At 36.4% G+C, this 26,744-nt stretch overlaps 1 protein-coding gene across 3 annotated transcripts in view; it reads left to right on the top strand.

Annotated features, from left to right (window-relative positions):
- Positions 1-26,744, top strand: part of LOC143214707 (cholecystokinin receptor type A) — a 635,098-nt gene that overhangs the window by 265,548 nt on the left and 342,806 nt on the right. For all 3 annotated transcript variants that reach the window (XM_076436060.1, XM_076436058.1, XM_076436059.1), the window contains one exon: positions 2,409-2,523. In XM_076436060.1, coding sequence (XP_076292175.1) covers positions 2,442-2,523 — 82 coding nt within the window. In that variant the 5' untranslated portion in view covers positions 2,409-2,441. The remainder of the gene's footprint in view (positions 1-2,408; positions 2,524-26,744) is intronic.

Below are 26,744 nucleotides of genomic sequence, written 5' to 3'. Positions count from 1 at the left end.
CTTCTTTCGCCAAGAGCTGTTTAGAAGAAGAATCCTAGCATTCGTCTTCGCCAGTTTCTTGAAATTCAGGACCATTGTCGTAACTGACCCAATTACGTATATCTAGGGGATAGAACGATCTATTGTTATACCTATCTGCCGTATTAACACAGACATCTGTAGCAGCTAAACAACGATGAAAAAAAAAGACAGCGTTCGTTCCTCATCAACGAGTCAGCCGTGGCCCAAACATCACCTCCGGGCAACGAACCGACTTCTGCGAAAACATCGACACAAACAAGGAGAAACAGATTGCGTCCTTCTCCTTGTCACCGAGTCAGCTGCTTCCCAAACAGTAAACGCAGCGCGGGCAAGAAGGCGACAGGTCATCGAACCTAAACCCGCGAAGACAAAGGTTCCCCGTCTCTCCTCGCGACACCGCGAGCGAGTATACAGGGTGTTCCAAAATTTGTGAACTTCCCGAAAGGGGGTGGTTCCTGAAACCGTTTCAAGCGATATTTTCCTATGCAAAAATGTTATCCGCGGCTTTGTTTAGGAGTTATTAACGAAAAACACGGACCAATCAGAGCGCGATCTAGATGCGAGTTGCCACAGTCGGCCAATAGACAGTTGGCGCGCCGGGCCGACTGTGGCAACTCGCATCTAGATCGCGCTCTGATTGGTCCGTGTTTTTCGTTAATAACTCCTAAACAAAGCCGCGGATAACATTTTTGCATAGGAAAATATCGCTTGAAACGGTTTCAGGAACCACCCCCTTTCGGAAAGTTCACGAATTTTGGAACACCTGTATAATATCACGCAACTGTCATCACGTAACAGATTACCGAATATAGAGAGTTAAAGATTGTAGAACCGTTAGTGCGATCTCTTGTAAAAGTATACCAGTTTGTAACAGATTTTATAATGTGACAAAATAAACAGCAATAGTTCATACTCAGTCTCCAATCATTTCCAATTTCCACACATCAATGTGACACAGAGTGTTATGGTTCCGCGGGATGAGTTTTGTATTTTAAATTAAAAAAATTATTTCTAACGAAGTAAGTTCACGCCGAATTATTGGAAAGAGTAACAAACTAATAATGAAAACGGTTGATGATAGACACTTTTATTTTCTAACAAGACAACACACTAAACGAGAAATAAAAAATTATTAACCAATATTTTCAAGAACATTCAATTAGAAAATCTCTGATGTTTCTCAAAGTTGATTTTATTTTATCTATTACATTCTAGTAGTAATGACTTTACAATGAAAACGATTCATGAAAGATAATTTTATTTTCTGAGATGATAATATACACTAAACTAGGAATAAAAAAAGATTAATACATATTTTCAAGAACATTCAATTAGAAAATTTCGGATAATGTTTCTAAAAATCGAATTTATTCGATTTATTGCATTCTATTGTACTTTTTTCAGTTTTTACTTTTTCTATTGTACAATATTCAGTCACTGTTTAACCGATTCAGTCACTGTGCCGGTAAAACAGTGACTGAATGATGAGAAACAGACATTAGCGCTCCTAACTAAAGATGTCATGGAACTGATACTTGTGCCGAAATCCTTCGTTTAGGGATGTACTTCGTACTTTTCAAACTGTGTGTTTAAACACGTATAGTTTAACATAATAAAGGTTGCATTGACATTGTATGTGTCCCTGCAAGTGCGCTTGGTGTATGCTTTTTCTATAAGAATCTTAAATCTCTCGATATTTAAGAAAATGTATGTGGCTTGACAGTGGCAGCACTGTCGCGCCGCCCAATGCTTCTCGAACTCCGCTACATGCTGCCGAATAATGAAAATTACGCCTCGAAAACGCAAAAGTGGGCCATTGTAGATACCAAGCGCACTTGGTGGGTCTTTTATCTAGCGATTGTGACTACGTAGGGTCCCCAAATGTGCATTAGCGAGACGTGGTTTGAAAAGTACGGGACCCTTGCAACCTCGTGTACGTATACCTGGATCTAGCGGGTGTGAATGTGCCACCACACTCTCGCTCGACCAAGGCCACCCTTAAACGATGCACGTGGCAACAGTTCAGTTAAAAAGTAAAGTGACACAATTGTATTCATACAAACATATGTATAAACAGTTGTTTTGTATGTTTAATAATGGACAGTATGCACTTTTGACGAGGTGTGTAAGTACCTTACCGTTCATATGTTGCATCCTTCTCTCGTCAAGTGCGGCCTTTGTTTTTGTCTGCGCATCCCTAAGTTTTGGTCAACCGCACAGCTATATTTGACAAGCTGTACGTATACAGTGTCTAGCGGTGTGTGAGTGTGCCACCACACTCTCGCTCGAGCCAGATCTACACCCTTAATCTGGTCATGACGTCAAGCGGGTTTAACTTACTTCCAGTAATTAATTAGAAGTTTAAAATTCATTTTCTGAATTTTCAGGCAGTTGCGGATCTGCTGCTCGGGATCTTCTGTATGCCCTTCACTCTACTTGGCCAGATTTTGAAGAATTTCATCTTTGGACTTCTGCTATGCAAACTTATATCCTACTTCCAGGGTACGTATTGTTTAATTAAGCTCCATCCAACACGAACGATCTTCTGGGTCTATCTTCTTCTGGGTTTTCGTAGAACAACCGAGTATTATTTTTTTACAAATACATGAACACAATATACATTTTATATAAGTTCTTAGAAGTTGAACTATAGGGTGACTCTTATTTCCGACTTTTGAATGTTGTTTACGCCCCCCCCCCACCCCAGAGTTGTTCCAAGTAATTCAAAAAGAATCTGTGCAAAGTATGAATTGTCCATAGATAACGGGAAAAAAACGTGCCCCAAATACAATAAATTTGTTAGAAACCAGTATGGGAGGAAAGGCAGAATAACGGGCTGACACTAGTGAAACTGCAACTTAATGCAATACTATATAATATATACTTTATTATATTAACGGGGTTCTTGAACAACACGTAGCACACAACCGTTCTCTCATACACAGCACGACCAAGTGATCAAACGACGATCATCCTAGTAAAACGCACGACGCGCTCAACTCAAACGCACGATACAGTGGTGCTCATTTGTGTACCATTCACATAACTCACACATACCGCGTTCACTGTATGCATTGACTTTTCTCAACAAAATTAAACATTAAAATGAATAAATTTAATGCTCATATAATATCGTTTTTCTCGAATATCTTCTAAACTATTTACCGCGTTGAAAAATATGTTAAACAAAATCTGTAGATCTGGACAGGCTGCATCATTTACGTCCTATTACTTTTTTTCGTAAAACAAACGGTTTTCGAAAAAAACTGAGAAACACGTCGGACCAAAATCCAACAATTTTTTCTGAAATTTGAAAATTGGAGTGTGGTTTCATTCTCTTTTTTGTTTCTTGAACTAGCGGAACTAACTTTTTTTTATAAAGTATATAAAGTATATATTTTTTAAGTGTTAAAAATGTTTGAGTGCCACTTTCTCAAGAGTCAACGTCTTACAAAGAGAACTGCATTTAGAAAAATTCTCTAAAATGAACCGTTAAATAAATATAAGTAAATCCATGTTTTTTGTTTAATTATTTGGAACAACTCAGAGGGGTGACGTAAAAGAAATTTTGACAGAAATTTTTGACCAGAGTAAATAAGAGCCACCCTATTGAACAATCATTATTGCGTATGCTTATTATCAACAATTACTAATTTATTAGGATGCCGGTCTTTATGCATCTCTGATGCAGATGTGCACAATAGAAAGACACGTATAAATTAACGATAATATTTATCAATGTCGCATAATCTAAAAAGTTCATAAGGTAGATTTGGGTTAGGTCTTTACACTCTTAAGAGTCGCGGAATTGCATGCGCGCGTCAAGTGATATACGGCAAATAAACGTTTAAATACTTCATTATGTTTAATTTTATTGTGTTTTATATATGAGAATACAATATATACCTTCAAACTAGTGCGTTATCAAATCATTTCAACGAAAAATGATTACATTAGTTCTGTTCACAAAAATCGATTTTTTTTTTAAACCAGAGGTCGTAGACAAATTTTGAGACCAGATTTGAAATCAGCGTGAAAAAATCTACGGGAAATGATATATAGCAAAAATTAAAAAATTTTTTTCTGCCCGTGGTAACGCAGAAACCACATTTTCTGGAAATTGTGAAAGTTTAACGAACTTTCTCAAGGTTAAAAACCGTTCGTACCGTAATCTCCCTATTTTTCCCATATTCTCCAAAGTTTCAGCTTTAATTTTTAAAAAAATTCATCGCTCTACCTCATTTCTATCGAAAGTTATTCCTTTTTGAAGCGAGGTAAGTCAATTGTACCCACCGTGCGGCGTCTACGTTATTGTAGTCTGACCACTACGGCGCGCTCTCCCCACGCCCCTCCCGCTCGTCTTCTCTCGTGCTCCGTTTACAAGTCACGCTTACAATTAGTGGGTTCCCCTTCCATACGTCCAAGCTAGGTCACTGCTCCGATCCGGCTTATGAGCCGGGTCGAGTGCTCCGGCTCCCAAATCGTCCACCTGTGCATGCCTGCTTTAAACCATCATAATTTCCAAGCCGGCGTGAGTCGGGATGAGATCTTTGCAGGATCTTGTGGAGGATACTTTGCTGAAAATGTTCCATTTTGTTAGAGCATCCAATTTTTTTCACTTTTTAACTTATCCCTTGTCAAAGATGAAAAACTTTGACGATTTTCCTTAGTAGACTAAATATTTTTTTTTACAATAAATTATTAACAATAATGTTTAGTTCCTGGTGCGTTCTCAACATAGATATACATTCTTCAGATAAAAAAAATTGAGCACTTAATCGTCAGTAGGTTTTCCAGGACATCGTTATGAAGAAAAGGAATTTTTTCGGTGATAAATCGTATCTGAAAAAGTTTGATCTTTGAACGCTTATTGTAACGAGAGTTTTTAATAATTTTAATTAATTGTAACGTCGTACCGACGTGTTGCGTCGGTTTTGTTCATATGAGCAAATTCTCGCCGTATATACATATATATATATATGGTATACTTATACATGCTTATACCTCCTTCGTAAAATCCAAACCGAAATCGCGTTTAAATCCGTACACAGCGATATGTATATATATCTTACGCGTATTTATATATATATATATATATATATATATATATATATATACATATCCCCGTGAGCGTGAACATAGGGAATCGGAAAAGACGCAATAGTCACCGGTACAAGCGGACGCCAGCATGGCAACCGCGAGTACAAGTGTACGTACATCTAAACCGTCGTCTCGTTCAAACAGCGAAAAGTATACATCGATGACAACATATTCGTCCGTACTTCGTACGATTTAGACAAAGGACTTCGCGGTTCACCAAATCCCTATGGTCCGCGCTCTCATTATAAATAAGACAAAATCGCGCGAATCTCCTCTCTTCCAGTTTCGGAATTTATACAGTTCAGTTCTCTAGCGTCGTCAGTCGAGTTCAAATCGCGTTTTCGGACTTTAATCCAGTTTAGTCCATTTTCTCGCGTTTTCGGACTCTGTTCCAAATCGCTCACGATACTCAGGTCGTATTGCATCTTACCATTTCTACCATTTTCATTACAGTTATATCTCAATTGTTCTAAGTTATCCGTCGAGTTTGCTCGTAGACATTTATACCAAGTTTACAGATATTTCTCTGCGCTATTTTGTTTCTACGAGCTTGCTCGCATTACCTTTCGTATTATAATTGCTTTCTCTGTGCTATTTTGTTTATACGAGCTTGCTCGCATTATCTTTCATATTATAATTGCTTTCTCTGCGCTATTTTGTTTATACGAGCTTGCTCGCATTACCTTTCATATTATAATTGATCTCTGCGCTATTTTGTTTATACGAGCTTGCTCGCATTACCTTTCATATTATAATTGCTTTTTCTGCACTATCTTGTTTGTACGAGCTCGCTCGCACTACCTTTCATATTACAATTATTACTTTTGTGCTATCTTGTTTGTACGAGCTTGCTCGCATCATCTTTCAAGCTCGTAATTTCTTGTTTTTGGTGCCATTTTGCTTTGTACGAGTTCGCTCGCGAACCGTTATTTTGTATATATTCTGGCTTATTATACCTTGTTGTTTAAACATATTATTTCGCAGCTTTAATTCAGCAACACCTTGCTCCTCGATATCTTCCACTTCTAAAGTGTCGTTCCCAGTGACCGGTTAAAGTGATCGCGAAAGTGAGTGTGCGCGTGGTGTTTCATCGGGTTGTTCGACTCCGACCTGTTCCGCAAATTCCTTAGACTTCCTACGTCCGTTCTTCTAACCCTAAAATTGGTGTATCAATCGTGTACGTCTGAGCCCAGAGGGTGCTCGGTACCGAGAGAACACTAATTCCCTTCGATCGAAATCTCCTGTCACAAATCGAGCAAACCCACGCGTTCGGACGAGTTGCACACACCCGCATAGTGACACTTCGACCACTGGGAACCATCTCTACTACCGCGATGCGTGTTAGTTCTACGCGGTGTTCACGACGGACGACGTTCGTCTCGGTTCGCATTTTATTCCCCTCTTCGCCTTTTCAACAACGACGAACACCGGTATCGGGTCCCTGATCAGACGTGGACGTTACGCGCCACGTGGATCTAAGATCGTCTTAAATAAATTGGTCGGTTACGTCCCCGCCCCGTCTGGGCTCGTTTCGTCGGATCATTTCCGACCCGGGACGTAACATAATATTATCCATTTCGAATGTAATGGACATTTGAGAAACATTGCACATTTGTTAAAAATCGATATGAGGACTTATATTTTATGTAAGCTAAATAATTGGACTGAACAATTACTGATTGATATTCGTTAAAATGATAAATATTCGTTAATTTGACTGTTTGAGCTCGTTGGCAAAGTGTTTCTTCAAAAAAGAGTCATCTGAAATTGTACACGGATCTTGGACAACAGCTTGAAAAACAGTACAACAGAAGAAATGGAATGTTTTCACTCGTCCGTGTTCCAGATTTCAGCATTTTTCAATTATTCTCGAGGATTTATGAGGAAGACAAAGCGTGTCCGCGTCTTTAGAAACATTTCAAAGGACTACCTGCGGTAAACTGCTTACAAGGGAACATATTCAGATGCGAAATTCGGATTTTGATAAAACTTTGGGAGTTTATAGTTCTTTGAAAAATATTTGACACGTATTTTTTTTTATCGGCAACCATCCACTTTGAAGGGGTGAAAACAGCCCTCAAACTTGGGGGTCAAAACCATACTTTTTGAGATATCTCGGAAATCAGAGGTCGAAAAAATTTGATTTTTTTTTTAAATTGTGTGTTTTTCAATGGGCAATGTAGTCGCGCAAGAAAATTTTAACAAAAGTTTTTTGTTTAAACAATATATTAAAAATTTGATTTCTTTTTGTAGTTTCTCTTATTTATTGTTAGTTAATTTTAATGTAAACATGGGTGCGTGATCTTTGATCCAAAATAGGGGATACATGTTTCAGGATTTTCTTTTTTTTTTGCCATTTAACAATAATTATGCATAATGGAATATAGTCTTGCACCTGGCGTGTGGGGGAATTCTGGCTTGTTTTATCGAAATATAAGCATTTAGTATAAACATATGTAGTATTTTAAACAATACCACTGGATTACATGTCGTTTATTGTTTTATCAGCAGCTAAAGAAGGTGGCGCAGGTACCAGCGTAACGCGGTGCTAATTACCGCGGCGGTGTAAGGGTACCGACTTGTATGTATAGCCAATTCGTCTGCGAATTTCTGCGGTCGTTGGGCTTTCTGTCAAAATATACCTGGAGCCTTTTCAAATACACTGTGGATACTTCAAAAAATTTACTTTTACTGATTGTTTATTTTTAGATTCGTTTTTACAAACATGAAGGTCAATCTGATGAACATTATAAACATTTTGATGGAAACATATCACAGCAATAATAACAAGGAAACACCCAAAAACGGAGAAATTTGCAGGAGAATTGGCTATACATACCAGTCGGCAGAGTTGGGCAGAATGTAATTTCAATTACAGTTACAATTACTTGCCAATTACTGTAATTTGGAATTGCAGAAATACAATTACAATTACATGTAATTGTAATTGGAATTGCAATTACTTGACGAATCACTGTAATTGTAATTGTGGTCCGCAATTACAATTACTGGTTGAGCGAAAGTAATTGCAATTCCAGTTCCAATTACATATAATTGTAACTGTAATTGTTAGTAGCAGTTACAAGACTTACAAGTAATTGTAGCTGGTAGCTGCAATTCCTTGTAACTGCTACTAACAATTACAGTTACAATTACATGTCATTGGAATTGGAATTGCAGAAATACAATTACAATTACATGTAATTGTAATTGGAATTGCAATTACTTTCGCTGAACCAGTAATTGTAATTGTGGTCCGCAATTACAATTACTGGTTGAGCGAAAGTAATTGCAATTACAATTACAGTTACATGTAATTGTAATTGAAGATGTAATTAATTACTCATGTAATTAATTCCTGCCCAACTCTGCCAGTCGGTACCCTTACTCCGCCGCGGTAATTAGCACCGCGTCACGCTGGTACCTGCACCACCTTCTTTAGCTGCTGATAAAACAATAAACGTCATGTAATCCAGTGGTATTGTTTAAAATACTACATATGTTTATACTAAATGCTTATATTTCGATAAAACAAGCCAGAATTCCCCCACACGCCAGATGCAAGACTATATTCCATTATGCATAATTATTGTTAAATGGCAAAAAAAAAGAAAATCCTGAAACATGTATCCCCTATTTTGGATCAAAGATCACGCACCCAAGTTTACATTAAAATTAACTAACAATAAATAAGAGAAACTACAAAAAGAAATCAAATTTTTAATATATTGTTTAAACAAATAACTTTTGTTAAAATTTTCTTGCGCGACCACATTGCCCATTGAAAAACACACAATTTATTAAAAATTCAAGATATCCGAGATATCTCAAAAAGTATGGTTTTGACCCCCAACTTTGAGGGCTGTTTTCACCCCTTCAAAGTGGATGGTTGCCGATAAAAAAAATACGTGTCAAATATTTTTCAAAGAACTATAACCTCCCAAAGTTTTATCAAAATCCGAATTTCGTATCTGAATATGTTCCCTTGTTAGTGTACGTAGCCGCCACATTAATTTCGCGAGTTACAACGCAAAAAATTGTTTTGATACACATTTTCTTCTCAAATACATATCATTTAGACATATACAATTTTTATTGTAATATTACGTTGAATGAATGTAATATTTATTTCATTACATATAAGACAGAGCGGATCTCTATGCATTAATGGCAACAATTTTTAGGCGTAATTTAAAACAGTAAACATACAATATAATAAAACTTTAAAGATAGTGTTACCAGAGTTGGGCATTAATCGATTAAAATTTTAATCATGATTGATTAATGTGTACGATTAAAAAAAGAAATCGTCGAAAAATCGACGATTGATTCAATCGATTGATGCAGTTAATCGTCAATCGTTGATTAAATGAAGAAACCGTCGAAAAATCGGCGATTAATTCAATTGGTTTATTTAATCGTCAATCGTTGATTAAAAAAAGGAATCGTCGAGAAATCGGATGATTCTGAGCAGAGAGCGGATGGAGAATTGACAGAAATAATAATATATTTGAACAAAAACATGTTTCAACCAAAACATGGTCGTAGCTTTCCAGGAATAATATATTTCCAGGAAAAATAACTTCAAACATAAAAGCACGTAAACAGAGTTTGTATTATAGGCCAAATGACAATACACCTAAGCTCAGTTTACATTTTTTTCAGTATTCATACAGTTCTGATTACGTATTTCATTTCGAAATTTCAGCAGTTAATCATTAATCAATTATCCGATTGACGATTAATAATCGTTAATCGCAATTAACGACTAAAGTAGAAATTTAATCGTTAACCACAATTAACGATTAATAAGTATTTAATCGTTAACCACAATTAACGACTAAACGAGGAGATTAATTGTTAATTGCGATTAACGATTGAAGTAGAAATTTAGTCGTCAAACGTTGATTAAATTTTTGCCCAACTCTGAGTGTTACATTATTTTCAACATATTAAGAAAGGAAATAAAATATATTTATTTTGCTTAAAGAAACGGAGTCTAGTCATTAATATTATACACAGCGAGAAATGTCTGGATGGAGATTAAATGGTTTCAAGAGATGCACATACTGATTTTATTAGTTTTTTGTGGGTGGACGCGTCAAGGACTTATAAACGGCAACTTTCATTTATTAAATGGATAAAGAATCCTCGGATGAAGAATACAATTTACGCAGAGGCATCAATTACATTGATCGATATGAAGGAATGTATCATGAGAGAATGTAGTAAAATGTCACCCGACAAAAATATTAAGATGTGAATAATTGTAAACCCTTTTCGTAAATACTTATTAAATAAATGTTATCATTAGTAAGTGTTGGCATTGTTGGCATCAATGATACATTTATATTGTGTGTGGTACGCATGGCGTGTAGCATGCGGGAGAGGATGCGTTTGTGAACACACATATATGTATGGTGTGATGTTGCGCAGGAGACAATGCGTAGTTACAAAGGGAGTTCGTCGGTACAGAACAAAAGTGCAAACACGTTTAAGAGTTGATCCAGTATCATTGTTGTATATCGTCATTTGTTATAATAAACTGTTAACATAAATCAAACAAGGTCTCCAGATATCCACAATCCTTTCATGGTAGCAGAGCGTGGTTTCTCTGGCTGAGTTGGATTTGTTTGATTGTTTAAATATCGTGCAAAGAAGTTTCGAACACGAAGGAACGTTCGAGAACAAAGGGAATCCAAGATGGACAATAAGGAAATCACGATACCGGTGTTCGATGGAGAAGACTACAACATGTGGAAGAGAAGGATTACAATGTTCCTAAAGTTTAAAAAGTGTAATGAAGTAATAGCCAGAAAAAGGGTGGCAGCAGATAAAGAAGACTGGATCGAACAAGACTTGAGAGCAGTAAACTATATATATAGTGCCATATCGAACAAACAATTGGAATTTGTGTGTGAAGAAAGTACAGCTTATGGTATTATAAGGAAATTCGACGAGATATACTTAAAAGAATCTACGGCATTACAAATAGTGTGTAGAAATAAATTGGAGAAGATGAGACTAGAAAAGTTTGGTGATACAGCAACATTTTTTAGTGAGTTTGAAAAATCAGTAAATGAATTGAAAAGTGCGGGAGCGCGGGTAAGTGAGAAGGAGAAATTGAACTATCTGCTTAACACGCTTCCGAACCAATACAGTTATATTGGCGATCTTATAGATACGCTGAAGGAAGAGGACCAAACAGCAGCGTATGTTAAAAATAAAATACAAATTGCTGAAATGAAGAATAATAACGACGTTGGTGAAGCAAGATCGAACGTATTTGCTGTAAAAAAGGATCAAAAGGGAGGTTGCTTCAAGTGTGGAAAACTCGGGCACATTGCACGAGATTGTCAAGATGGCTGCCAAGCAGGACACAACGGTTTCAACGGAGGAACATGGCGAGGATCAACACGTGGTCGCAGCCGAGGCAGAGCCGGAAGGAGCAGATACGACAGAGGACGTGGTAACTTCCGTGGTCGACAAGGAGCCGACAACACGCATGAGCAGAGCGGTTTCGGCGCAAGCGCATGGGTGGCAACAGTGCACGTGACACATAACAGCGAGATAAATCAGTGATGCCGAAATCGTGGTACTGTGGTACTAAGCCGTGGTACGAGACCCCCCCACTATGACCTACCGTTGCCCCTACTGGCCTTCTCCAACTCGCTCGCGCGCTACACTCACCAACGTACCTCTCATATCCTAGGAGAGGTACGTTGGTGAGTGTAGCGCGCGAGCGAGTTGGAGAAGGCCAGTAGGGGCAACGGTAGGTCATAGTGGGGGGGTCTCGTACCACGGCTTAGTACCACAGTACCACGATTTCGGCATCACTGAGATAAATAGGTTAGAAAACTATAAAATAGAGTGGTTACTAGATAGCGGGTGTACCGACCATATAATTAACGATGAAAATTATTTTGAGAAATGTATTTTGCTAAAAGAACCAGTCAATATTTATTTAGGGGACAATAGGTATATACAAGCAACGAAAATAGGAACGGTAGAAAGCTATTTTAATGCATTTGGCGAGCGGAATAAAGTAAGAATGAGCAATGTGTTCTATGCAGAAAAAATGAATACAAATTTAATAAGTTTTGGAAAATTAACCGATAGCAATACGATTATTTCAACGGGAAATATAGCAAAAATAATAGATAAAAATAATAAGTTAATAGCTGTAGCATATAAAGAAAATCGAACGTATAAGATGAAAAGTACACTAGAATACAGAGAAAAATTTGTAAATACAGTAAACAGCAACATCAACAACAACAATAATAATAATAAAATAAACATGTGTTTGAAAGAGAAATGGCATAGGATGTTAGGACACGTAAATTTTGGCTATCTAAGTACATTAAGTAAGCAACAGTTGTTGACAGGTATCCCGAGGGAACTGGGATCAGAATTCATGAAGTGCAAGACCTGCATTGAAAATAAGATGCATAATCCACCTTTTTGTAACAATAGAACTAAAGCTAAAGATATCTTAGAGATCATTCATACAGATGTTTGTGGAAGTTTTCGAACAGCAGGTTTAAAAGGAGAAAAATATTTTGTTTCATTCATAGATGATTATAGTAAAATAGCCAAAGTTTACTGCATAAAATCTAAGGATGAAGTATTCGATAGTCTAGTTCAATTTATTAATGAAGTTGAAAACTTAACTGAAAAGAAAGTAAAAGTATTGCGATGCGATAATGGTAAAGAATATTTGAATAACCGATTCTATAAATTTACTAAAGAAAAGGGAATAATCATAAATAGCTGTCCAACGTACGTACACGAACTGAATGGTACAGCGGAGAGGTTTAATAGAACCATAATGAATATGGCACGTTGTCTTTTAGCAGAGGCAAATGTGCACAAAAGATTTTGGCCAGAAATAGTGTGTGCAGCGACATACTTAAAAAACAGGACGTTAGCGCCCACTTTCGAAAAGAAAACTCCGTATGAAATCTTCTTTAAAAGAAGACCAAACGTAGAAAATCTACGTTTATACGGTAGCAAAGTTTTTGTCAAAAAGCCTGAACAGTGTAGGGTTTCTAAATGGGACGCAAAGGCTGATATGGGTATCTTATTAGGATATAGCGATGTTGGATATAGGGTCCTAATAAATAATAAGATAGTAGTTGCTAGACATGTAGAGATTGTAGGAAGAGATGAAAATTGTATTGGTATTAATGATTATAACTATGACATTGAAAGCAATGCTAGTATTGATGAAAATGAAAGTGATAATGTGTTTGATAATGAACTCGAATCCAAAGAAGAACAAGATATTGGAAAACTAGAGGTAAAGATGCCACGTAGATCTTCACGCGAGAAGAAGAGTCCAGTGAGATATCCAGAGAGTAGCTCAAGTAATATTTATGTTAATTACTGTAGAGTAGACACTCCTTATACATTTGAGGAGGCGGTAAACAGCAAGGACTCTAAAAACTGGAAAAAAGCGATGGACAAAGAAATAGAAAGTTTAAAAGAAAACAAGACATGGGAATTAGTCGATAGAGTTAAGGGAAAAGAGATCATAGATGTAAAATGGGTATATGGACGAAAGTCCGACGATGTGTATAAAGCAAGATTAGTCGCAAGAGGTTTCCAACAGAAAAATGTAATTGATGACATATATGCCCCTGTAGCTAAAACTCAAACTTTAAAGGTCTTGTTGTCTTTTTGTTGTCAGTCTGGTTTCATTATAGAACAAATGGATGTAGTTACAGCATTTCTTAATGGTAAAATATGCTCAGAAGTATATGTCAGTCAACCTGAAGGCTATAATGATGGAACAAGTAGAGTTTGTAAATTGTTAAAAGCGTTATATGGATTACGTGAAAGTCCAAGAGCATGGTATAAATGTTTTGACGATTATTTAACAGGCTTAGGATTTAGAAGAAGTAATGTTGATTATTGTTTATATACCTATGGAAAAGGAATAGAAGCTATATATCTACTAATATATGTAGATGATTTGTTGATTTGTGGTAATAGCAAAAGAAAAATTCAGAGTATAAAAAGGGCTCTCTCAGAAAAGTTCAAAATGAAAGATTTAGGTAAAGTTGAAGAATATCTTGGCATAAATGTAAAGTATGACTATCGAAAGTGCAAAATGAAATTAAGCCAAACCAAATATATCGAGTCACTAGCTAATAAGTACCAATTACAAAACAGTAAATTATATGGTACTCCTATGGAAGGAGACCTTAAGATTGAAAAAGGGAAAAACTGCGAAACAGATTTCAAATACAGAAACTTAATAGGTGCTTTACTATATATAAGCTCAAATACAAGACCTGATGTAAGTCATAGTGTAAATTACTTAAGTCGATATCAAAATAGTTATAATGAGACACATTGGAAATATGCTCTACGAATATTAAAATACTTGTACTTAACAAAAGATTTAGGTTTAAATTATAAAAAGGATGTAAACTGTGACATTATAGACTGCTATGTAGATGCAAATTGGGCTGGTGATCATGTAGACAGAAAGTCCACTTCAGGTTATGTAATTAGGTTTTTCGGAAATGTAATTGATTGGAAATCAAGGAAACAAAAGAGTGTAACCAAAGCATCTACTTATGCTGAGTACGTAGCGCTATCGGAAGCAGTCAGCGAAGTGAAGTTTATACGAGAACTAATTAATACCTTTAATGTTAGATTGAGTGAACCAGTAAAAATTTTTGAGGACAATTCAGGAGCTATAGATATTGCGAACTACGGGAATTTTACAAAAAACTCTAAACATATAGAGATTCATTATCACTACGTGCATGAAAGCGTAAAAGAAAAGTTGATAGAAGTATGCAAGGTTGCAACTGACGAAAATATTGCGGATATATTCACAAAAGCGCTAGGTAAAGAAAAGTTCGAGAAATTTAGGAAACTGTTGAATGTAGAGTGAACAAACATGTATGATAGAAAAGTGTGTAATATAAATGTAAGGAGGCGTGTTGGCATTGTTGGCATCAATGATACATTTATATTGTGTGTGGTACGCATGGCGTGTAGCATGCGAGAGAGGATGCGTTTGTGAACACACATATATGTATGGTGTGATGTTGCGCAGGAGACAATGCGTAGTTACAAAGGGAGTTCGTCGGTACAGAACAAAAGTGCAAACACGTTTAAGAGTTGATCCAGTATCATTGTTGTATATCGTCATTTGTTATAATAAACTGTTAACATAAATCAAACAAGGTCTCCAGATATCCACAATCCTTTCAGTAAGAGAATGAGATTTTCTTAGCAGTATTTAAATTAAAACTAGAGGGTTATTGTTGCTCGCTCGCGAGTAGGGTTGTTTTTGCTCGCTCGCTTTGCTCGCTCGCGGATAGGACTGCTCTTGTGAAAGGGTTAGTGGTACGCATGGCTAGTAGTACCTATAGCTATTAATGTTTTTTTTTTTATTTGGTGTGTGACTCGCCACGAGCCACACAAAGAACTTCCCGATTCGTTAGTTGCAGTATATTATTATCATTATTAAGTGTACGTTTTAAGAAGATTATACGTTTTCAGGGAAATTCAATAGTTTTCTACTTATCAAAATGTTTGCTATATGGCGTCACATTAAACCAACATCGTATGCTCGTTGCTCGCTTGGTTCCTTATTATAGCATACTAATGTTGCAAAATAAATTGTCTTAATTAGTTTTTCGCAAACGATACAACTCCTCATTATCCGGGTTTGCAGTAGTGATCTTGGTTTTCTTCGATACTGTTAATTTAAATTGTCCCAAAATATATAAACTGCGCTCAATTTTGAAACTCTGCTCAGTCATACATACAACATTTGTAAAGTTCGCCTTTCTGATTTTTTAAAATCCAAACATACTTTCTCGTATGTTTGTCCCTGACTTTTATGAATCGTAATCGCTTCAGCAGGAACCACTGGAAATTGACTACGTGTGATTTGATATTTTTCCTCTCTCGACATATTTACTTGATTCGATATTTTTATTATTGGTGTTAAATTTTGATGAATATTTGCATTTTTCATATAATCACGATAACGAGTTCTTACTTTCACTCCTACTCTGGCCAATTGAAAATCTAACCACAATATAGACGGAATTTTAGTATTTTCTTGAAAAGTAATAAATTTTAATATTCCGCATGTGTGCTCCATTAATCAATCCGTTTTCAACATCAATGTTATTAATAATTGTCATATAGTTTATATTAATTTTCAATTTAATCTCAGTTAATAATTCGTTTTGAACTGATTGTTTTTTTAAAGATTGTAATATAAATTTTTTTTGTACTTTCATCGATATTCTTTGAAAATGTATTCTCGCGAGTAGAGATGATTAACTCACTCTTGCATTGGGATAATTTTCGATTATTGTAAGCGGAAACATCATCGTAAGGTACAAAAAATAATTTAAAAAAATTTTTTTTTTAAATTTAAAAAAAATCGAAAAAATTTTTTTTGTGTAATTACGTTTGTTTCTTCGGTGGAAACTTTCCGTTCTCTCGTATAAATTGCATTGTTGAATGAACTTCTTTCGAAAAAACTAAAAAAACTAAAAAACTACTTGACCAAAATGGACCAAAATCTAATCAGCTCTAAGTTACAGCGGGGCACATCGATTGCATCATTCATCATCCTGATCGCGTTGTTACTTTTTCTGAAAACGTTAACGAAAAATTTGATTACATAGAAACGGCCATACGCACGCACACACACACACACACACACACATACGAACATTTTGCTGAAAATAGTCTAAAATGACTGCAATGACCATGAAACGTGAAGATCTGCTAAAAAATCGATTTTCGATTTTCGGGGTCATTACAATAACTTCCCTATAAAATCGGGAAGTTAATAACTCATAAACTAATTGATATTTCAACATTCATTTTCCATTTTTCTGAAAAAATTTTATTTATTCGCCTACGTGATTGTTAGCCCCTTCAAAATTGTCTCCATTAGATATTACACACTTATGCCAGCGCTTCTTCCAATTCCCGAAACTCTTCTCGAACTCTGTCTTTGGGATAGCTTTTAGCTCTTTCGGCGATACGCTTTTAATCTCATATATGCTTGAAAAACGGCTCTTTAAGGTTTCCTTTATTTTTGGGAACAAAAAGAAGTCACACGGAGCCATGTTTGGTGAATATGGAGGCTGAGGTATTACTACAGTGTTGGTTTTGGCCACAGAACATCACGAACAAGCAATGAAGTGTGAGCAGGTGCATTATCATATAATAGCTAATCGTACCAAAACACATGTAACCTTCTTGAAAGCTGATAATAGACTAAACATCGAATGTGACCATTGTACAGACACTTTTCAGACATGTTTACCAACCCCTAACAACAACAAAAATGGTGTGAATCGACTAATGCAACCCGCGAAATGGGTTGCTCTTTATTTTACGGGACAAAAATGTTTGCTTCTCTTCTCTAAATTATTATGTATTTGATATGCAATCAATGGTTCAATGGTTCAAAAGTTATGGTTGCTTAAGAATAAGCAGTTTGTAGTGTGTTTGACAGGTAAGCGCGCCGCGGAGTTATAAAATATTAAGACATTATTTTTTTTATACGTACACTTCATCTTTTAGTTATTTTAAGACAGGCCTGGCCAATACGCGGCCCGCCGGGCGATTTTATATTTCTATTGAAACTGTTGTTTTTCGTTGTATGTATACAAAAATATTAAATAAATGAAGTGTCATTGTAATAGTGCGCAAGTGCGACTCAGTGTCGCCAGAAAGTGACCGAACCGTCACTCGAGGGGAATACAAGGTACCCCCTCTGTGATGACCAGAGTAATATGTGATACGTTGCGCGTGCGCGATGGAGACGCAACAACGACTGACATTTCGCAGGTTTTAGGTTACTGCCGCGTATCGTATCGTACCTATTATGTACATATGAATCATGTGGGTCGTTCTAAATAGAGACTGTAAATATTCTTTATTATAAATAAAATTAATTGTAACATGTGGGAGTTTCAGTCGTGAAGCGAAGTATGAATGCTTACTATATGTACAATTGAAAAAATCTTGAAATCTGTATGTATGTAGTACTGAGTTACATTTCAGTAAAATCAATAAATCATAATATATTTTAACACTGTTAACCCTCATATGCTCCTCAAAAATAGTTGCATAAAAGAGACTGGGATAATAAATTCACTCATTTTTCTTCTACACGATAAATTGATAAATTATGTTTTATTTATAACGTTAGATTTTAAAGAAATACAACTCACAACATAGACATAAAGGGATCAATAATTACATAGTATGTGAAATAAGTAAATGGGTGAATTTTACGCGGCAATAACCTAAAACCTCCGAAATGTCATGTCATTGTTGCGTCCCCATCGCGCACGCGCAACGTGTCTTCCATTCGCCTCACTAAATCCCCCTCGCGCACGCGCAACGTGTCACATATTACTCTGGTCATCAGAGAGGGGGTACATCATTTCACCGTGACTCCCCTCATCTGGCGACACTGGTGCGACTACGAACTCCAGTTCTACATATATTCGATATCTTTGATATAATTGAGTTACAGTGCAACAAAGAAATGAAACAAATTTTTGCGTCCACATAAAAAATTAATTTTGACAATACTTATATTACATCCGAGAGATATTCCACACACACAACTTAAGATATTTTGCACAACGAGTTGTGCTTTTGGATCCACATATGTTTGTGAAACATTTTTTTCGAAAATGAAATTTACAAAGAGTTCATCAGTTCATTGACTGATGTCAATTTAGAAAACCAGCTAACAAAAGATGTGCAACGTCGAACATAAATATTGATTTACAAAAATTAAGTGCAAGAAAGGATAAACAAATATCTCATTCATTAAGACTCGAGAGTTAATTATATTGAATCATAGTATAACAATAAAGTTTTATTCATTTTGTATTTGTATTACATTTTTTAAAAGCATGTATACCTAAATAGTGCGGTCCGCAGTAACGTTACACGTTATCAAAGTGGCCCGTGGAACCATTTGGATTGGCCACGCCTGTTTTAAGAAATATGTGCTATTTTCTTGACGCACCGATTTTTCGTTCAATGTTACATATTTTCCAATAATATTGTTTCTTCTCGTAATAAATGCATAGAAAAATATTGGAATCATAGTTTATTCTTATTATCCAGTATCCAGGTCACAAACAATGTAATATACTACTTGAAAAGCTAAAAAACCATTTATCTGTGTATAATGTGCTATCTTTTTGTCGTGGAGTGTACGAAACTATCTTCCTATCAGTTTGGCAATCTATTAAATGCACGTTCAATCTGTTTGGCGGTTTTTTACTTAAACCAATATTGGAATTAGTTCCATAGTCCTGCGTCATTGCGCGAGGAACTTCCAAAGTCGAAGAAAACTGAACAGAGTAACAGTCGTTCGAGGTCCAAAGAATAGGAAGGACGTCAGAAGACTTCCTATTGAAAATCTTACGGAACTGTTTCTGTTAAACTCACTGTGAGGGCTGAAGCATTGTTGGAGGTGTTCGGTTTTATTCATGCGTGAATTTTATTTTTGCTAGAGTCAAACTTCTCTCTCGAACGACATATGTCGAGTGCCGAACCCTCTGTCTATGTATTATATGTATAAATCCAGTCCTAGAAATATTTCCTTTAACATTAATTCTAATCACTGGAATAAAGTTTTTATAGTCTTCGACCAATTAGTTCAGATTTATCCACGATTAATTATGAAACGATTGCTGTGACATCGAGGCTTCATCGATTATAAAATGTGTGGGATAAAATTATTCAAATAAAAATAAATTTTTTACAAATACCACGTCTTTAAAACGGACTAAAAAGTAGAAAATAATTTTTCCTAGCCCCATACACATCCCTAACCCCGTACAGGTAGTCCTGAAAATTTGTGATTGTGTGAATTTTGAATAGCTATGAAAATACTTGTAAGATTTAAAACGAAAAACGTGGGGCGCAAGATAATACATAGTACATAAGCAGTGTAGAGGATATCTCACACAACAGTTCATATCATTTGCAGTGCACTAAAATTGTTAATGATTTAGGTAAACTATTCCTGCATCAATTATACAGGGTGAGGCGCCAGAAACAGGCCATCTGAATAACTCGGCTGATATTGGTGTTAGGAAGAAATGCATCAGATGGAACTTGCTTGGTTTCGAGGGGGCATTAATCTGATGTTAGTAGCTTTTTTGTAGGTGGACGCGTAAAGGACATATGAAGGTCAACTTCATTTTTTTTAATGGAATGAGGTATTTTTTAATACATCAATCGATGCAGCTGGACATTCGTTATAAAAAAGTACTAACGTATGTATGTCGAAAAATTAGTAGTTCAGGAGATATTTCAATTTAAATAACTCTAAAATACCATTACTGTCGTGTGTGTGTACTAAGACGTTAGTGTTTACTTACTTATGTAACGTCTTAGTACGACAGTAATGGTATTTTAGAGTTATTTAAATTGAAATATCTCCTGAACTACTAATTTTTCGACATACATACGTTAGTACTTTTTTATAATGAATGTCCAGCTGCATCGATTGATGTAATAAAAAATACCTCATTCCATTTAAAAAGACGAAGTTGACCTTCATATGTCCTTTACGCGTCCACCTACAAAAAAGCTACTAACATTTGATTAACGCCCCCTCGAAACATTTCTTCCTAACACCAATAGCAGCCGAGTTAAGGACTGTTTAGTATGGTCCGTCACGGACGCTCGGACATTTTGGACCATTTAGTTTGGTGTCCGACCGGCTGGCCATAATTCGTGAGGTTCGCACAAAGGCCAAGGGCTGGGGATCGTGTCTAACCCCAGGGGTTCGCCGGCAAACCCCAGGGGTTCCCTGAATCTTTTACTCCCCTCTACACCTCAGGAGATGCCAATGCTAGAGCCGGTCCGGCCGCCGGAGAAATTCCAAGCTCTCCGAAATTTTTCCGACGGCCGGACCGGCTCTAGCATAGGCAGAATATAATAGGCTGTATTTATTTAAAAAGCTATTAACTAGAACTTGTCAGAGTTTGTCGTGTCAATAGGTGGCGAATACGTTGTTAAGGAATTTAAACGTTATAACAAAGAGTTTGATTTTTTTGAAAAGTTAGTACAATTATTAATTGATTACATGACGTGGAAAAAGATTTGTAGAAAATGCAATTGGTCGGAATTGCAGAACAAATACTAACAGTTGTATTTCGCAATTTTTTTGGGGTGGCCCTTTATTGAAAATTTGAACACAAAAAAATTACACATGTCGTTGCGTTGTGCGTATAAAAAACAGTATATACTACTTTTTCCGCTTTCATGTTTTTCTAATAATTTGCAAGAAAAACGCTGGCCAGGAATAGTGTGAAGCACCCTGTAGATCCACACAACGTGCTCTTCAAATTTTCAATAAAGGGCCACCCGGGCAAACGTTCAAAGATGTTGAAAATTTCAATTTTTCACGAATTTTAACCGATTTCGATGAAACTTTCACAATTGACACAGACCTACAAAACGTACTTCTTAAATTTTAAATATAGGCCCACATAAAAAAATTGTAAAATGCAACTTTTAGTATTTTTTCTACAATTCCGATCAATTGCAATTTTTTTTTAAATTTCTTTTCCCATCCTGTAGTAAACTAATTGCTCTAGCTTCACAAAAAAGTTAAAATCGTATAGTAGAATATTTAAAAAGTCATCGTCTTTTTTAGAGCATCCGAATATTAGTGGGAGTCGCTCTCTCTCTGTATGTAGCATTTTTACATTTATTTTCCACCGGAGAAGTCGGGGCGCCTACAAATTATTTTACAGTCAACATGTGTTGCCCGAGAAAGTGCCGACTTCCAACTCAATAGTAATGAACTGTGATACACCTCTCCATACAGAACAGTCCCGGGAACGGTACATAAACAAACCGAGCCTATCGCTAAGTCTTGGTATCCCCACCACAGCCCCGCGCCTGTAGCCCCAATGTTTTGACTTTTACGTTGGACGCTACGTAGTATGTGTGGCCGATGTAGCCAATATTTCGACGACAGCCGAAAGTGCGTGTGAAACGAGGTCTGCCTCCTCCACTCTGATCCAATCGGCCGCGCGTTCGTACCTAGACACGTCCTGCCTGGGAACCTTATTCTCAGGCTCGTATTATCAATATACATAATGTCACCAGTTCGGACCCATACGAGATGGCGCCTTGCCAGTCCCTACAATCGCGTAGTAGTGGGCGGTAGCGGTTTATTATATCTGAACCCACTGCGCTGTTCCCCCATCGCTCATACTTACGGGGCAGTGTATTGGACTACTTCTTGGACATAAACAAATTGAAAATGTTTTTCACTACGTGGAAGGTGTAACGTATAAAGAATATTCAGCAATTTTATTCACCCGAAACAACAAACAATTCAAACCTAACAGCTATTTGTAGTTATTGGAGTAATTCACATCTCATGTGTGTCGTATAAAATTTTTACATGATGCGTACAGTTATAAAGTATCGTAGTGGGCTAAATGACACTATTGGTTTCCCTAAAATGAACATTTTATTATTTTCCGGTGTATCTGAAATAATTTTTGATATCATATGTGTATTAGGTTGGAAGGAAAGAGCTATGGCGCATTTTAAATAAGCAAGTAATTTTACTTGTATATCGAAAACACATGTTGCTAATTAGTCATTAGGATACGGGAATTAAAAGGTTACCTGAATGATGGCAACAAGTTGTTACGAATAATGAAAAAAAGAACGGTATTTCAAAGAGCAAGAATCGTAGAATATGACCATATATGTATTTAAACATTTTTTCACACTAGATCCGGTGAAAAATTTGCAGAACAAAGATATGTCTCTAATATATTTTCTAGTAATTATTTTAAACCATTATTTAAGAAGAATTCACCAATAGCGGTAGAAACGTTTCCTACTTCCATGATGTTATAAAGGAGACCTACCGATAGTTTACCTAAGGAGTTGTAGAGCACATAAAAACTTTTTTTTTGTGCCACGCACAGCAGGCAGCCGCGACCCCCGTCGAGAGTTTATGACCTGACGGATACGGCCCGGCGCGAAAAAAAATTTCGGAGAGAAACCGGACAGATATTTCCAATGTCCGTCGCCCTATCCTTAAGCATTGGTAGGCTGTCCGTGCCGGACCAGACTAAGGGTCGTTGCCCACTAGATGGGGCACCGACCCCATCCAATGGTGCCATTGCAGGTATAGTAGGCGCAGTCCCATTGAAATACACAGAAGAAACCCAAAACGGGGACGGAGCGATGGCGCAGGTAGGCAGAGGAGGCGTCTAGTGGACAACGACCCTAAAGAGTCCTTTATTCAGGTGGCCTGTATCTGGCGCCTCACCCTGTATATTGCATGCGCCCCACGTTTTTCGTTTTAAATCTTACAAGTATTTTCATAGCTATTCAAAATTCACAATCATAAATTTTCAGGACTGTCTGTACGGGGTTAGGAATCTGTATAGGGCTAGGAAAAATTATTTTATACTTTTTAGTCCGTTTCAAAAACGTGGTATTTTAAAAAACTTTTTTTTTATTTAAATAATTATTTTTTGTTTTTTAATCCTGTGTGTGTGAAATTTTTCAATCGATTTTGAACATTTTTATGAGATTATAACAGACACGTAGTAAATTTCAGACGGTATTGCGACCGCGTCATATCGAAAACAAACGCCGTGGTAAAATGTCAAAGACAAAGGTTCGACGGAGAATTTCGGTGTAACTGTTCTTTCGCTTGGTAAACAAACATTATAGTATAATAATACGTAGTAATTTTGTAAACAGCGCACGGAGCACGAACGCACACTGAGCTCCTTCGGCGAGAAGCGGGTCAGTGGAGTGGGGATGAGTCAGAGCGGGAACGCGTAGTGGTGTAGGGAGCGCTATCGCGCGGAGTGGGGATTGCTGAACGCGATCACGTACTACCGAGTGTTGCGCGGGGAGGTGTAACGGTTAAATTTAGTAGTTTGTAGTCCTAAACGCAGAGGCTTTTAAAAAATTTGTTTAAAATATTGCATTGTCATCCAGTTCTGAGCTATGATTAAAATTTCAAGTCTCTAGCTCATCAACAGACAGACAAACACACACACAAGAAAGCGAGCTAATATAAACGTGGTAAAATAAGCCCATTTTTTTTCAATCTCGATCACCAAAGGACTGTTGTTCGCATGATTGTACATTCTTTATATTGGTTTAAATCACACAAGGGAAGGTTTTATTATTATTTAGATACATATATACTTCGACACAATAAAAATATAAAATGAAACTCTTCTCTTGCCTTTTTAGTAAAACAAATTAAGCCCTCAGCATTACGTACGTTAAAGTGGAGAAGGAGCTAATGTGCTCATAAATATATCTGCTCATGCAATAATAGAAATTTATGTGCTCATGCATACATTTTCTATTTTGCATAAAGATCTGCAGTCTAGTAATAAATAAGAAATTATTTGTTACTGTACTCAGGATTTATTTAAATTAATGCCTAGATACGTAGTTTGTTTCCGTACGCTCGTATTTTTGAATTCTAATCCGCAGTAATGGGTACGCAGTAATTGGTACATGGCTCTTATCGTCCGCAGTAATACGTATACAGGGTGTGGCGCAAATTAGTCCCCACGATTTTTCAGCCCCTCCGGATGGTCGGACAGAAAAATGTATCGTACCAAAGTTAAACAGTATTTAACCGACAAGAAATTGCAATATTTTCAATTTTTTTAAAAATTGATTTTCAACAAACAATCAAGGTCGCTGTCATATCTTTTAGTGGAACATATGGTCCAGTTCGATGGCCAGCTCGCTCGCCGGATATGACCTCTTTAGATTTTTATCTTTGCGGATATTTACAATCGATTGTGTATGGAAGACCTGTGGATAATATGGAAAATCTTAAAGAACGCAAATTCAAGCGTGTAGAAATGTAAAAAGAAGTTCTCTAATGGAAGCTACACATAAAGACTTTGTTACAAAGAGCAGAACTTTGCGTTACACAAGATGGGGATGCAGTTCGAAAATTTAATTTAATTATTAATTAATTACATGTACACGTTTAACATTTGTGTTCTCAATGCGACTCCGTATGGTTTTTTGTGAGTCAAGTTCTGAAGCAATGTTTACCTCTAAATGCGAAGCGTTGCTATTACGTACCGTCGAAATATTTCAAATATTCTGGCAATTGATTCATGGCGATATTTTCTTTCAAGGTCATCTGAAAGTCATCGTATAGCAGGTCGTTGAATTCGTTTCGACGTCGCCTACAATATCATGAAATTAAAAATACCCAGTTCCATTAAAAGATATGACAGCGACCTTGATTTTTTTGTTGAAAGTCCATTTTTTTTTAATTTAAAAAATTGCAATTTCTTGTCGGTTAAATACTGATTAACTTTGGTATGAAACACTTTTCTGTCCGACCACCCGAAGGGGCTGGAAAATCGTGGGGACTAATTTGCGCCGCACCCTGTATAATGTTATCGATTTTATTTTTTAATACTTTCTTATGCTGTATTAGGCTTTGAGGGCCACCACTCCACAAGCCAGGTGGCTTATCATATTAGCCTACATACAAATTTTCGGGTTTTTAGCTCGACCTAAAATATTTTTGATCCGGAGAGAGCATTAATCGGTACTGTAATTGCAAGCGAGATTTATTTGTATTAATAATATGTTAGAAAAAACTGGGGACGACTATTACTGGTACAGAATTTATCTGAAATCGAAAAACTGGAACGAGTAAATCTCTCGTTGACCATGTAATAAAAAATCAAGAACTACAGAACCACCCTTGGCAATATATTACGGCCTGGCGAGTCCAAGAAATTAACGAACCGAGAAGAAAATGTAATCTTTCGTGAAGTAAACCTTATCTAATGATTTCTGCTCCAAAAAGTTGCTACGCTGATCGCTAATTAGTTTGGGGAAACAAGTTCACACTGAACTGGGTCGAAGAATTCTTCGCAAGAATGATTTTTATGCTCATACTCTCCGAAAGGAATCATTCAATAATAGAATTAGTAAACGACAGAAAATCAATTTTTTGAAACACATATCGAATGAGAACAAAATACAACGAGAAGAATTGTAATAATTTACACTCGTTCAAAATATATGAAAATAGTTCGACAGTGATAGGAAAATGTACAGTGCGTATCAGAAGTTTAGACGCACCCTGTTATTTTAACAAAACCGTACCCTCTGATGAATCTTTGATTGATTTTTTCTTATCGTATGTTTAGAGCACTTTGAACAATTATGAATACTACTAAAACTATTCATATACAGGGTGATCATTTGAAAACTTTCCAGCCGAATATCTCGAAAATTATGAAAGATATTTAAAAAGCATAAAACACGCGTCCAAGGATTTCGTGGGGGGAAGAGGGGGGCAGTATCAGTTTTTTATTTGGGTAGCGTTTTCAAGGTCGTTTGAAGGTCAACTTTGCTTTTTCAAATGGAAACCAAATGGATAAAAATGTGGGTGGGTAAAAAATGTATCTCACGACAATTTCTGGTCTTTTTACGTACAATAAGATCCCATAATAAAATATATAGGTTTCCATTTGAAAAAGCAAAGTTGACCTTCGAATGACCTTGAAAATGCCACTCAAATAAAAAACTTATACTGGCCCCCC

The sequence above is a fragment of the Lasioglossum baleicum genome, chromosome 12, assembly GCF_051020765.1.
Source record: "Lasioglossum baleicum chromosome 12, iyLasBale1, whole genome shotgun sequence".
Lineage (NCBI taxonomy): Eukaryota > Metazoa > Arthropoda > Insecta > Hymenoptera > Halictidae > Lasioglossum > Lasioglossum baleicum.
This window is presented reverse-complemented; position numbering and strand designations above follow the sequence as displayed.